The 16,245-nt window shown below is 39.4% G+C and overlaps 1 protein-coding gene across 1 annotated transcript in view; it reads right to left on the bottom strand.

Moving 5' to 3' along the window:
* Positions 1-683: 683 nt before the first annotated feature.
* GAD1 (glutamate decarboxylase 1) overlaps positions 684-16,245 on the bottom strand; it is a 205,502-nt gene continuing 189,940 nt past the window's right edge. Inside the window, exons 16-17 of the mRNA XM_086956108.1 lie at positions 7,495-7,584; positions 684-3,197 (exon numbers count right to left, since the gene is read on the bottom strand). Of these exons, the coding sequence (XP_086812234.1) occupies positions 3,024-3,197; positions 7,495-7,584 (264 nt within the window). The 3' untranslated portion in view covers positions 684-3,023. The remainder of the gene's footprint in view (positions 3,198-7,494; positions 7,585-16,245) is intronic.

Below are 16,245 nucleotides of genomic sequence, written 5' to 3'. Positions count from 1 at the left end.
TGACTAGCAGCACCTTATCCACGACAACTAAAGCATACAAACATATTATGGCTTTTACTCTTAAAGAGTATGTGTGTGCGATATAGATCTATGTATCCATATATATATATATCATACTGGTGAAAATGAATGTGGCTGAAAAACAAGTTATTGAAAGCAACTGGACTTATAAACACACATACAGTTATTTATTAGTACTGTGCAAAGGTTAGCTTCAATTGTTTTGACCACAGTGTTGCGGAACTGACATGAGAAAACATTGTTTATTGCATTCGAGAGTGCATGGTTCAATGACTTCTCACAAGGAAACAACTAGTCACAAGACATTTTAGATGTGATTTTGCCTTACTGTACCAATCTACCACCTTGTGATCTGGTTATGGTTAAATACCTTTGTTTATAGTGACTAGTGACGGCACATGAAAAATAAGCATGGCTTAAACTATACATGCAGAGTATAATATTCTATTTATAATAACCATTGTGATGGGAGATATGGAGTATCATGACCCACTCGAAGCTTTGCCTCTCTTGAATCAAAGCTCCTGCCCACATTAAATAGTTGGAACAAATAGTATATCAAACTATCATATCATATATATATATGTATATATATATATATATATATATATATATATATATATATATATATATATATATATATACACATACATATACTCACACATTTATATGTATATATGTATTTATGAACACATTTATACTAGGTTTTAATACCCCTGGGGGTATGTATTTATGGACATATTTTCCTGTACATCAGTGATCAGATGCCAGAACACTAATAAATGCAGACCATTTTGTTCTCATGTCTAAGATCATTCACGAACACTGACACCTAAACCTATATGCTGCTAGTGACCGTTACAGCTACGGCCCAATGAAAATATATGTGATACTAAGATACAGTTTTTATTGTGACTAATCACAAGTGAGGTTCTGGACATTTGAGAGCAGAGCTAGGGTGAATTAAGTTGCCTGACATCATGGCTCACAATGTCATCCCAATAGCATATCTACTAATATCAGCAAGTTGACAATAGGTATTTAAATTAGTAAAATAGTCAATTTGCCTATTGATTACATTCTCCAGAATCAATGTTTAGAGGTTTAATAAAGACAAGTAAATAGAGAACATTTAATGTTAGGTAACAACATTGGGGCACTCCCATGTAAAACCTGTTGGAAGGCATAGTAAGTCAGGGATTGCATTTTTCTTGAGTCTCAAAGATTGCATTTTGAATGATAGGATTATTTCAGTACTTATGTCAAAGTTGATATTTTGTAAGTTATTTAGTGTGGGAGGTGGCCTTGCCTTTCTAGATTCAACCAGAAAGCCATTAGGAGTGGTGGTTGGGTGGAGGGGCTGCGGGGGGGGGGGTGAAACAATAGGGGTGTGCATTAAGCTCAAACTTAATAGATACTATGAATCTATAGCTAACATTAATAAACATATACATATGCATTTATACAAAGAGGTAAAGTTGCATAATCCAGGGCTTAATATTACATTGCAGGGGGAGTACATTTATTTTATAGTATACATGGCCACCACAAATTGGCTCTTGTTAAGTTTCACTGACATGACAATAGTGCACATGAGAAAATAATCTCTGGTTTTATTTAAACATTTTTTATTTTAATCATTTAGACAATATCCTATTTTGTCTTCATTTCAGCCAACATTAAACATTTGGCAACATTTGATGTCTACACTGGCTAACAGAAAGACAAACCTACGTGAAATATATAGGGGACCAGAGTTGACATTAAGAGATAATTTGAGAACTTGAAGGAAGGTGTAGTTAGAACGCATAGGGACCATATTAGTCTGTTAAAGTACAGAACAGTAACTCTATATTTGAAACAATTGTCTGTGTTATACTGGTCCTCCCATTTGTTTTTTAATCATGGTATGTTGAATAAGCTATAGTTATCATATGACCGCAAGTCAAGTGTGCTCTTTCTGCCATAGGATTGCATTTACCACATTAGTACATTCTGGAAATAGCAGTCTTTACTTAGACACACCTGAAAATAATTTGTAAAAAAGGAAAGACTGGGAGGTGGAGTTATCACGTAACTATAGATGAACATTCTACTTAACTTCTTTTATAAATAAACTCTTATGGCTTCACCTCTGTACTCTGATGTCTCCTTATGCCACATTCACTAACCTTCACATATATATCCTCATGACAGCATCTACACCCAGCTGCAAATTCTCTTTCAAATGTCTTTTCTCATGACATAATCCTCACTGCTCCCTTCTTTAAAGAGCAGAATAATACTTTAAAACAAGAGTACTTTATTCCCATTCTTCACCTCTCTAATTTTACTTGACTGATGTAAAGGGATACTTAAAACGGCCTGTGTGGAAGAGAAAGGGTGTCCTCTTCTGCAGGCAACTATTATAAATAATAGTTTAAATCATTAGTTGGTTGAACATAAATGAGCCTGATGTCTAGCTATATCTCTAGTACACTGACTCCTTGACAAATTTAATAATTGTTTCAAATACTAAAATGAGAAACATAACCATAATTGATGCTATAGAAACAAAATTAGAGGGTGGTTTGGGAGAATGGTTAACAAAAGGAAGCAGTGACAACAAAGAAAAACCACTAAGCATAAGGAGCTAACTTTGTACCATTATTACCTGCCCAGTAAATGTCGCCTCTCATGTGACCATATCAAAACCCATCAGCTGGCTAGAGAAATCCTGAGGTGCAAATATATTTACTCACAGTCCTAAGTTAGTCTACTGTCGATACTAGTTTTCTGCTAACGATAGCAAAACATTTTCATTTAGGTTTTAATACTTAGATTATATAGTTCCCTTTAGCAAAATTGCCTACATATATGTTAAAGCATTTCATTGTGCTAGATTACCATAGGAGATTGGAACATTGTAAAGGGAAATACATAGGGTTTTTTCTACAGAGCTGCATAAAATTGCCAGTCCCTTAAAACAGTGCATTAAAGACATGGTGATTGAGTAGCTTATACTACAGATCCTCTCCTAATCTTTCAATTTCCTCAACCAGGAAGTCAATGTCAGACTTTGTAACAGCTGGGTTAGATATAACCATTCGGAAGAAATTGACTTTGTCTCCTTGAGGTTGATATCCCACCATAGTTGTGCCCGATTCCATCATCATCGCTTTGATTTTTGGTGCCACCTTTAGATAAAAGGAAAAAGAACATAATTATACCATATTGTTGATGATATGAAATATAAGGCAGTTAAAACATTAACAAAGATGTTATTGTTGTGTGGAAATTCATACACATATCTTGGTGGTGATGTTATGACAGCATTAAATCATGTTTAATCATTTTGTTCTTTATCCTCTTACTTGTCTTCTATTCTTATTTCCTGAAAGTTCTTTGTTAAATGATTGACCTACTAGAACATTCTGTAGGAGAAGGAAAAAATTAAGGATTTCTCTTGCTAAATTAGAAGATAAATTCTGTGGAAGGATTGACTTTCCGATATATATATAAAAATCCTGACAAATTTCCCTTTACCTATACATAAAATGCTTAGTTCAGAGGAAGGGATAATTGAAATGGGTTTCAAATCAGAAGCAAATCATCTGCCCTTCCCATTTAATATTTGATATTCTATATTCAGTAAATTCATGGGTAATATTTAAAAATACAGATACATGTTAACTCTCCACCAGAAAACTTAAAATAATTCAAATTGGACTATGTAGAAAAATTCATCTTCACTGATCAATTATTTCTAATGACGTTACTAATTCCCTTAAGTTACTATATGCATAGTATGGTGTGAGTAACACAGAAGAGAGCTGATGCAATACATGGATGAAATTGTTGGTTCTGTGAAGCTACAACCAAGGTAGGAACAAAGGTGTTTTAGGGAAAACTCAGCAAAGATCATGAACGTGTCTAAATTGCATTAGGAATGTGAGCTTGATAACAAGATGGATTCAGAAGAAAACATTTAACCTAATGTCTAAAACTGAGAACCTCACTAAGTAAGCTACTAAGTCTTCAGCTGATGCAAGGCCATTCACTCACTGATCCTTTCAATACCACTGATTCCATCACTGCCCTGGGCATGATGCAGAGGTCTGTGGGTGCTGTTAAAGATTCTCCCACTGTGTCCCAGTTTCCCATTCCAGTATCCACTACACCTCTGGTTCACTCATCAGTTACGAAACTATCTACACCCAAATGTGGGTCAGACTACCAAGACCAGACCTGAATGCTTTGCCATTGCTTGTTTATTTTTAAAGTCAATCGTTTATGTTTAAACTGTGTCTTCAAGTCAGAATAATTTAAAATTGTATCTTTATTTTTGAACCAATAAGGATCATATATTTCTGTGATGCACATTAAATCTAAAAAGGCTTCTACATTTGTCAACATACCTACTAGGAACCACCAATACTGTACTATTACAATTTTAAATGTGATGGTTAACTATTTTACATTAAATATTTTTATTGTAAGTAAATGGGCTCCATGTTACGGAGGCAACATGTTTTTTTTCCTTTTCTTTTTCTGGCGCATTCTTGCAGTACAAAAATAACCTTTGCCCCAGCTTACCATAGTCCGACCTTCTCCTCTCATCACCGCCACACTGGTGATTCAGCACCACATGGTCTCCACATAATAAGCGACTGGCAAAATTATTTTTTTCAATAATACACGCATTTTAGGTTGTTTAGAAACCTGTTATCAGAATTTGGGAATTCCAGCTTTTTTTTCTTTATTTTTCATTTTAAATTTTAGATTTGTCTTGAAACCCTGATCGGTGATAAATAATTTCTTCATCAGTTTTTGAGTTTTCTTTTTGAAAATCTAGATTTGTAATGTTTGCTTTTGATATTATGACACATTACTACTCCGTAGGGAAGGTGAAAATCTTATGTTTTCTTGCTGCAATAGATAAGAAGTGAAAAGGTTGTTAGGAAATATTATATGTTTAGATTATCAAAAACTTGGGGCTTGAGAGAGTAGGAAAGAAAGAACAAGCTGAGAGAAAGTCTACTTGCTTTTGAGATTCGAGTTTTTATCTATAGAGTTAGAGCAAGGGTCCATCATACAATCATGAGGACCGCATCCATGGCAGAAATTTAGGGTGGCTAAGTACAATAAATGTACATGAAATACATCTTAATGGAACTCCTTTACATAGTAAGTGGTTATCCTGAAGATCTGGCAAGGATTCGGATCTCCTGTACCTCTGCTGAACACCCAAGAGTTAGAAGGACTTACAAATCTTCCTCACTGTGGGAGAACTCTTGTTTTACCGGTGGCCAGAATATCCTTGGTGACTGTGATCCTTCTGAGGAATTAACTGCCAACTTGAATTTTTTATGTACCCAAAACCTGAGGCAAACATATCTTGTTTGAAAGTGACTGCGGAACAGAGTCTGAGCGGGAGCTTTGAAACAAATTCTAGTCATTCTCAAAAGTGAAGTCAATGCCTGCTCAATGCTAATGTGGGGGTCCAACTCTCTCCCACAAATTGAAAATGTCCAACTAGGTTTGCACGCATGACCTCCTCATACCAAGAAAATTTGAACTACAGATTAATTATTCATAGTCCCTCCTCAATTAAGTAGGAAATGGCTTGATAATTTATTTATTTATTTAAGGTTTGTAATGCGCATGGCTGCCTCAGCGACGAGGCGTCCCAGCGCAGCCAGAAACCAGACAAGAGACCAGGGGACACAGCGAGCGACAAGTATCAAATAGTGGGGAACAGCCAAGTTTTTAAGGATTTCCGAAATGTCAGAAGGTTAGGTGTGGCTCGGATGCTTGCTGGTAGGGAGTTCCACAGTTTGGCTGCCAAAAGGCCAAACGAACGACCCCCTGCCCTCGCTTTATTAACTCGAGGGACACAGACCAGACCTTGGTTAGCCGAACGCAGAGAGCGTCTAGGCTAATAGGGCTTCAGTAGACCTGATAACCCCATAGGGGCTTGGAGCCGCAGAATTTTATGTGCAATGCATAGCAACTTAAACTGAATGCGGGCTTCGATTGGCAGCCAGTGCAGCTTCAAGAGCACCCAGGCCACTGAATGAGATCTTGGGAGTGCCACTAGCATAGGTGCTGCTGCGTTCCGGACCCTCTACAGGCGCTTGATTCTAGCTTTATTGGCACCTAGATATAAAGCGTTGCCATAATCAAGCCTCGCAGGGATGGAGGCCTGCAAGATGGTTTGGCGTACTTTGGGCGGAAAGAAACCAAGCATGGGCCTCAGTCCTCTCAAAAGCCCAAAGCAGACTGCAGCTACAGCTCTTGTCTGCTTATTGAATATATATCGATAAGAGGTGGTAGTGCAAGCAGATTGTGCGTGAATATTGAGCTGGTGAAGACCGACCTACTCTAACTGCCTTAAACCTTTTGACTAGTGTCATGATGATGGCAGCAATGAAGACTATTGAGAGGAGTAAATCTACAGCAGGTAATACCATTACCTTAATTAGAAGCACTGGCACTGGATTGGGACCTGATGATGCGGACCTAAAGCAGTCAGTAACCCTTCTTGGGCTAATGGTGTTCATGTTTAGGCTTGGTGATAAAAACAATAATTTTGATATTGGAAGACTCCGATGTCATTTTGATAGGGTGCCCTGAAAAACCCTCAACCTCGTTAAAGGGCAGTAGAAATTGCATCTTAAAATAACAAGGAGACTTTCATAGGTGTTATATTCCTGCAGTGGAGATGGTGACATTTCTCACGTCCTATGATGACTATGGGCTGTTCTACATGTTCCCCCCTACTTTTATCTTCCCATTGACCTCTTCTATATCCGTGCTATATTCCTGAAGTTGGGCTGAAATATTAGGTGGTGACATAACTCGTGTCCTAATTTGGTACGACCACCGCCCCAAGCCCGATCTTCTAACTGACACAATACCTTCTATGTATTTCGTGTTATATTCGTGAAGCTGGATGGAAATGTGAGGTTTGAGAATTATTGGATCCTAAGTTAGCTTCAGAGTGCTTTGAACCTCCCCCACCCCCTTCATCTTCTGAGATGGCAAAGGTATAAACTGATCATGTATCCCTTAAAGAAGTATTGAGATCTTTCTAAGCCATGGTGATGTAACACTATTCCTTTGCCAGGAACCTCTTATTAAAGAGATCCAAGAATGTTGGGCCCTTTGATATAGGGCATTGATTATTTTGTTCAGTCAACAATGTTATTAGCTTCAGAGAAAAGCAGCTCCCCTTTGAACACATTTGCCAAAGCAAAGTACTCTGCAATCATTCTGTTCCTGTGGCAACACTGCATTGAAATTCATTCTCTATATGTCTGTGATTGCTTACAGGTGGGTGCGAGTTATGTGGCAGTGATTAAGACCCATGAGATAAAAGTAGGATTACTTTTCACTCGATAAAATGATGAATGCAATTGAGAGATATAATGCAAAGTATATTTTGTAAAACAATGTCAGTTCCTTATTTTACATGGAATTTTAATGACATACCCTATGTAGCTTTTCTTTTCGCTCTTCATTGTGTGGCATGTTTCGGAGACTTGGTGGGATGTACCAAAAGCATACATTTGTGTGTTCGGGCTGCAAAAGAAAAGACATATGGCATTTAGATGTAAATTCATACAACTGACCAGTGAAAACACAAACACACACGTTCATTTACAAAGTCAAAATGTACATGTGCTGATGTTAGCACACTCTGAATTACAATTCTTGAAAAGTAATGACGTCCATTTATTTTTTTCCACAGCCAAAAGGACAATGAAACCGCTTTGAAAGTACAATTCCATATCCAGCCCAAATTACGCTCATCACAGGGATGCAAACTGCAAAAATTATCACATTTCTGCACTCAGTTAGATGGAGGTAAATATAACCATGAAGTAAATAGGCATTGAGATGCTCCATAAATATAGTACATATTTTAAATGCTTACATCATGACTGAGATACTACATAGTGGCATTTTAGTTGGCTTATGCCTGCATAGATGTACCACTACATAGGCAGAGGAGATAAATGTCTGCAGGTTATTTGTAGGCAACATAATTCAGCCCAAGAGACATTCATCAATGTACTATGAAATGACCAACAGGACATTCTTTCATTTTGTGCATCTCTGCACCTATGATCTTACTCGTTCATCGGTTATAAGAAAGGAGAAGGTACACAGGTGCCAAACTTGTTATTGTCACCCCTATGACCACAGAATTCTATTGATCAAATGATATTCACTAAGCACTGCCGGCTCTCAGGTGTTCAATAAATGACCAATCACCTTGGTACATCCCAAAGACAAGGTTGACTCAACCTCAAGTTTGTGGAAGCGGCGAACCGCATCACCATTATTAGACTTGTTCTCAAATGGTTACCCATGTTTCTTGAACTGAGCAGATTGGTGAAGGTTAAAGTCCCCTCGGGTTCCCACGTTACGATACCCCTTATGGACCTGTCCTCTAACAGATTCTGCTGACTGTGTACATGAGGTGAGATGATAAAAGACATTAACATAGCCAATCACCAATATGCTGATGCACATCAGCCTTGTTTCAAAGTGAATGTGGAACTAGATTATTTCATCTTGTTGAATGTGTAAGTGAAATGCAGAGCCATGCGTCTCATCACCTGAAACTGAGCCATCAAAATAAAGAAGTCCTACTCCTCACCCCCTTAAATAGAACTGAATGTTTGCTCTTCACACTGAACATCAGGCTACCAGCTGAATACCACATCAAATATGTGGTAAAAGGTGCCCTATTCTAACTTTGCTTGTTAAGGACATTAAAGAACATAATCCAATGTCAGACTTGAGTACACTGACCCAGGCCTGTGTCTCATCATTTTCATACTGGACTATTATAATGTGCTCTTCATGGGCCTCAAAAAGAGGTTTAGAACCACTGAAAGCACAACACGCAACCAACATGCAGCAGTGCTGTTGATCACGGGCAAATGCTGTTTTGACCACATGACTCTGGTCTTCATTTGGCTACACTAGCTCCTGATAAATTCACTGTGGGTCAGACTTGTGGTAGCGTGGCAGTTCAGCCACCGCTGCACCAGCGGTCCGACCGCCCCATTACGACTTTGGCTGTCAGACCGACCTGGGACCGCCACCGCCAGGGATATGGTGGTGGCGTGGTGATCAGAGGCCCAAATATGCTTGGCGGGACCGCCATTGTCCCGTCAAGCATTTTACGAGTTTCCTCTCCGCCGGGATTTTCATGGCTGTTCCACTTCCATGAAAACCCTAGAGAAGAAGAAACAAAAAGGACCCTAAAGGGCACCCTTGTGCCTCTGCGCCCTGTGTATGCACACAGGGGGGCGAGTGAATGCACACCAGTTCCTGCACAGTATGGACGTTACAGTCCATGCCGCCAGCCTGCCAGACTACAAAAAACATGTAATCTGGGGGGCGGCAGCGACTCTTTGAGGTGCGGGGGCACATTGGTGGTGGTGGGTCGCACGCCCCCGCATTACCAGAACTTGGAATTGGGCTCTTAGTATATTTAAGGTGACCTATCTGACTTTCATTGACGTCCACTAAAACTCTCTAAAATACCTGTCCAACAAATGTGCAATTTAAAGCGGATTTTGAGACACCCACTGTAAGTATCTGGCCTTAAAATAAATCCTGAAGCATTTCTTCTCAGACTAGATCCCATACACCTGGATACCTTTTTGCCTGAACTGGGCTATCCCCCTCTTTCCTAATATTCCTAATGTCTGAGAAGCTCCACACTCGTAATACTTAACGCAAGCCGAGACAATGCCAGGTTGGAATTTGGAGGCTGGTTGCAACTTCTAGGGCTTAGTGTACCTTTGCTGACCAGAATTAGCAACGACATCTAAACCATCTTTCTCATAGTTGCTTACTCCATGTGGCCTCTTCTAGCACTCTTATGGCTTACCTTGAACAGATGTCAGTTGTGTCCTTATTCTGCTCTTTGCCCCATCCTCTTGTTGAATGCATCTCATTCCATGGCCAAACAACTAGCCTCTCCCAAACTCTTTTCTGTGGAATCCTTATTACCCTTCGTAGCTACACTGAAGTGTATGCTGTTATTTTGCTGCACATGCTAATCTTTCTTGAAGTTATTGTGCATTGATCTGCCTGAGGAGTCTCAATTTGTACACTGCTCATTCGGTTACTGAAGGACTGACTCTACCACAAAATAGCAGTATTCATAAACTAGGGTTATGCTCACGCAAATAATAAAAAAAAAAAATCAATATGCCTCAAGCCGTTGGTTTCAGGTCTTCAAGCACCCAGTATTCACGGTAGCTAAGTCGTCTCAATGTCATCATATAGACTTTGGTACCCGATTAAATGTCAGCCACAGCTCCCCAAATGTTGGCCCATGCCTTATTCTGCAGAAGTAGGGCCCTAGTGTTCTATTTAGAAATGAGGAATTACCTGGGAAATAAATTTTCCCCAGTACTTTAACGCGGAGTTTTCAGCTATCCACAGATGAAGCTATAAGTGTGAGGGAGGAAATTCCATTAGTGGATTCTCCTTTATATTTGGCCCTTACTTTAGAAATTGTATTTCTGTAAATATATCATATTAACTAAGGAGACTTCAAAACTCGTATCTTAGATGCTTCCATTTTTGTATAAAAGGGTTTTCACTATGCACATATAGGAATTATGCATGGGACTACACGGTGTGTAAAGACTCACTTAGAACAGGAGCGTTTTTCTAAACTAAGGCTACTTCTATGGATCAGTGCCTAAATAGATACACAAACAGATCTGACTTCAAAATGTATAATTCCATGGAATTTCTGGAATTTTTCCAAAATACAATTTAAAATGAAGTGGGGCAATTTGATATTTTGTTACATTTTTAACTGCCCTGTCAAAATGTGTGCCTAGGCTTTCAAAGAAATAGATTGGGCTTCCTTCATACTAAGAGAATGTGGCTGTCACCACTGTGAAGGGACTCAATGAAATCTCGGAAATCATGAGGGTGGATGGTTAAATCCTCTACACACCAATATATCCTCAGCGTTTTCGGTTGGGGGTGTTCTTCATTGTGAATCTGTAAATGTGCAATAATATTGTGTATATACTGGTCTCTAATGTACGAAGGCGGACCAATTTACAGAGTATGGAATCATCTGTCCAATCAATTCAAACAATTCTGGCAATGGTCCAGATGACACCCTCGACTAGTGTGTATGTGTTCTAATTGCCATCAATACATTGCTCTTTGCAAGCTTCATGTCCCACATTGGCGGAGTAACTTTGAAAGCATAAACAGTTTTTGCCTCGAATGTTTTTATTTTCGGAGCACGCGACCACGTCATGTTCCGTTCTTAATTAAAAATCAGTGAGGTCTGGGTAAACATGTTTATTAGATACTTTGCAGCTCTGTTACAAGTATACGATCGATAAAGCATCTGTTGAAACCATCCTATCCCGGTCGGTATCACTTTAAAACTCCGCCAAGAATCCTACGGAGATTGCGACCACGTGACCGCACGTATGGCCAATAATATTGCCGGTTATTCAAGACCGTCTCTGCACACCAGGCAACTTGATTTTGGATGCGGGTTTCTGCAATCTGTGGTAAGTGAACACCTCGGTATTTGAGATGAGGGGCTACTACCTAGTTAGGGACATTAGTAATTTCGGACCCTCAATTTTATTTCTTGTAGGGCTCGGGTGATTGAATCGCACGCACACCGAAAAATGAATAGGATTGAAACTCTCCTAATTAACGGTGAGCGTAACAGGGAGGTCGACACTCTCTGTTTGAAATCGGGTTGCAAATGCAAATCCTTATATTTATTTCACTCTCTCCACAGACAATGCCATTTAAAATTCTGGTCTAAGGTAAGCTTTTTTGCCTTTCTGGAATGACCTTAGTCTGAGCATGTTTGTTGATAAATTAAGAACATGTGATACATAAATGTATGTTGTGTCTTCTAATTTACAGCTGTCTATCATCTTAATACTCTCTACTCTTGGAGTGCTTTATTCACCACATAAAGGTATGGGCAGAGCCAGTCATGGGAGTTATGACTGTAATTTTGAGAATGGATTCCTAAGGTTATAAGTTCTAAAAATATGTTTGTTTGTCATTGTAGATTGTTGGTCCTGAGGAGAACTCCGGATTGGGGAGTTCGAAACGCGTCGACCGGTTGTGTGGTCGTTTTGTCAAAAATTTAAATAATTTCTTTAAATAGGTCCAATTAAAAAATGGTGCAAATATCACATCTAAAGAAAAAAACCGTGGAAAATGTGAAAATTGTATATATGTACATTTAAAGAAATCAATATATATACTTTGGTTCTTTTGACATTAGACCTTTAGGATGTGCATTGTTTGTGTTGGATGAATGTAGATGGATGAATGATTTGGCCAGTGTGTAAGTTTGGATGTGTTTAAAAATTGTTGGTAAATCATTTTTGTATATTATGAATCACTTGTAAATATGATATTGTACTAGTCTTTTGTATATACACCAAAAGTTGGTTACTAATGAAAACACATTTTTTTTTCTCCACTAGTGTTCAAATAAATAAATAAACTAGTGACGTAAATTAAAAGACGGACCTTTATGTTTTCTTTCATACAGGTCAAATCTGAAATTGATTGAGCAATACCTAGTATTGGCATTTGTTTTGTTGTTTATTACCACTGTGAAGCCAGCACCGTCTCCCAACACATTGATGATTGGAGCCAAAACAGCAGAAGGGTTCGTTGGCTTGTATCTGGCGTTTAGGTGTCCTCCCCTCTACTCAACTGAGAAGAAGGGCAAACCACAGGAAAGTATTTTTCCAAGAAAACCTTCCAATAGCCATGTTTACGAGTCAGGAAATAGGCCTTGGGAGAGAAGTGAGGCAAACTGTGGGGAATTTCATTTATGATTTCTCTTCTAAAAATCAGTGGTGCTCGAACGCTTTTGTAGGTCAATTACATCACCTCAAGAAAAGCACAGAAGATATTGACAGTGTTTCTTATAAAACACAAAAATGCCACCAGAACAGAAACATTTGAACAGCCTCTTTATTGTTCATTCGCTATCAAAACTCTTCCGAGTTTTAGGGGGGGTGCTGTAGCACCTCCCGTACTCCTGGTTCCAGCGCCATTGGTGAAAATAGCAGAATCATGCAATTTAAGAAAAAAACTTCTGTTAGTCATTCTAAGGGATCTGAATCCCACAAACGCAGATTATATAATTTCTTCTTGAATGTCAATATCCAGGCCATTGCCTTGAACATTTGGTAGGGTCAAACTCCCATTGCCTGCTAAATAGCTACTTTCTTGACTAAGATCCTACAGGATGGAAGGTTGCTTCTACAGCAGTGCAGCCTGCACTGACATTCCATACCCAGGGCTGGCGGAACCTTTCTGCATTCATTGTTCCGAACTTGCCATCTTGATAACCGAGTGCCAGGAATCCTTGAAGTACAATGCTTGACAGCTGTCATATCTCAGGCCCTCCAGGGTGTAAACAATTAATAATTTATCTACTCATTACTGTGCCAAATAAGCAGACATGCTTCTGCCTTGAGCCATTTGTCTGGGTACTTTGCCTTTAACACAATATTAGCTGGAAGTTGGAACCAATCACACTGTGGCACGGACAAGGACTCTGCAGGAAGCTGCCATTTGGCAACATTGTCACAAAGAAGAAACGTGAATTGGGTGCTGTCATTGTTTCCAAAATCGGAAATGCGTTGTTCAGTTGCCGCTGAGAACGAAGCATATGACAATTGGCTAGCCAAAATCGAGCCACACCGGTTGTCAGAGGAACCTGACCTCGACGTGCGTGACTGCCAAAAAAAAGACAAAGGACTTAGGCGCACAAACCCTAGGTATGCCCTAAGGTCAATTTTCTCTATTGTTTACGTTTTTTTAACCAACCACCGTGGTGCCAGCCCTACCATCCAATTTTAGGACTGAGGCCCACTGGCTTCTCTGGATAATGATTAGCAACCACAATATAAACAAGCATTTGCAATGCAATAGGTCTCGCATTAGGAAAGTTTGAGCTATTGGTATTGTAAATGACACATTTTGCATTTATGTGTTGGTTTTGAACACAGCTAAATTAATAGCTTTGTCATTTACCAATGCCAATAGTTTTAACTTTCGCAAATGTAACACCTATAGCATTTGTAATGCAATATGTGTTGTATTTACGTGACTCAGATGTATTGATATTACAAATAACAATGGCTTTTATTGTTTTTAATAATTAATATTTAATAAAAGTTATTACAATTTATAATGGCAATAGCTTAGCACCCTTTGTCACTTGTGTCATTATACCTCATTTACGTCCAAACAACCACACGCAATGGTGTCACAAGTACTAGACATGTCTTGTTTTCAGGGTACTCACTCAATAAGACAGGCTTAGACCTCAATCTTCTCTTAAACAAATATATGTTATCACCAAATATTAAGAACATTATGTTCTAAACAGGTTTAATGCTCATATTCTTTGTTGATGCAGTAAATTTAGAGTATTTTCATGCTCTAGGGGATCGGAAGAAGTTGTGTTTGCGACAGTGCCAAGCTGCAGAAAATGTGTTAAAAATTGAGAAATGCTTTAGAAATATTGCCAAATTTCACATACGAAATCCACATAGATTTCATGAATGATATTGGAAATTTGATGGTCTTGGGTATTCAATTGCTGTGGCCTTAGGCAGAACATATTTTAGGGATCTCCCAACAAAATTAAATGTATTGTTGTTGCATCCGTACAACATATTATACATATTACACACCTACTTGTTTTATCAATATTATAAGGATTCTACTTTTAACTCCTGATTCGGTCCACGTTTGGTTAAAAGTAACACATCAAATCCAATAAAATTATATAGAATTACTCAGCAGGACTGCTCCCGATCACCGCTTCACTTTATTTTGGCTTTAGAACCTTTGATGTGGGCTATGAGAGAATCTAAAATGCTTGCTGGAATTATAGTTAATTATAGCCTCTGTCAGGTATCAGTGCAGGCTGATGACGAAGATTTGTACATCACCAAACCACACTCAAGCACTCCGGCCATATCAGACTGCACTGACATGGTTTAAGTGCATTCAGTTTCGAAATCAATTGAGAGTTTCAACTTCAGGCCACTGTGTTTTTCCAATTTAATTCAAATGCTTTATTAACTAATGCAGTAAGAAGCAATTAATTATCTTTAGTAGACGGTATACTGATCATGTAAAACAGCGAGGTCATGAGGTCTTTATGGATTTGTGCAGTGAAGACCATAGTGGTCTCCATCACTACTGAGTAAATATTTACTGAAAGGCTCATGTTTTTATATTTCCTGACATGCCTGATCAATGCCCATGAGATGCGTCTACATACTGCACCCGTTTGATACCAGTGCCAGGGTGATAGTTAGATGTAAAAGGGATTCGTGTTTTAGATCAGTCTGCTCAGCGAGCCAAACCTGAACGCTGCCGGGGACTGGTTCCAAAGCCTGTAACATGGCTCACTGAGTCAATGCACCTGCTGCAGAAAACACTCGCTGCAGGACACAGCACTGGCGCTGCCAACTCAGCGCTTCATGTTTCTGAGGTCGGTAACTGAGCTGCTGCTGGGTGGCTCCAACTAAAAGTAATACGAGTTATCTGAAATTCCAGGTTAATTTGTGCTGGCGCATTGAACAATATTAATATCAATTAAGTTCGAGTCAACAACATACAAATATGTTCTTTACAGATAGCCCAGCAGCCGCGGCTTAAAAAACAACCACCAGTTTCGCTAGGAGTCTTTGAGTCACTGCAGGAAATCACTTTTACAGCAACATGGAATTTTAAAAAACGCGGTTTTCTTCCCCTTGTTTTTGTCATGACTCAAAGGCAAACCGAAAAAGGCAGTGGAGGAGACAAGAAAGCAAGCGGTCACACTCTCCTCCTCTCAAAGCACAAGAGCAGTTATGTATCAACGCCGCCGGCCAAAAACCGGAAGTTTGGGAGCGTCACGCCTGTCGTGGGGCGGGACTTCCGCCCAAGGACAGGCGTGACGGGAGCAGTGTTGACGCGGGGCTCCTATGAGAGAGGGAAGCCCCGCGTGTGCCAGATGATGTGGCGGAGTGATGGAGCCTGTAGCAGCGCAGCGAGAAAAGAGCCCGGTGAGTGGGGGGGGTGTGCTTGTGTGTGTGTGTGCGCGCGCGTGAGTGTGTGTAGCTGTGTGTGTGGCTGTGTGTGGCTGGGTGTGTGTGTGCGCGTGTGTAGCTGCACGTGTGTATGTGTGTGGCT

The sequence above is a fragment of the Lissotriton vulgaris genome, chromosome 2_1 (assembly GCF_964263255.1).
Source record: "Lissotriton vulgaris chromosome 2_1, aLisVul1.2, whole genome shotgun sequence".
Lineage (NCBI taxonomy): Eukaryota > Metazoa > Chordata > Amphibia > Caudata > Salamandridae > Lissotriton > Lissotriton vulgaris.
Note: the sequence above shows the minus strand (reverse complement) of the source record. Positions and strands in the feature narration are given on the sequence as shown.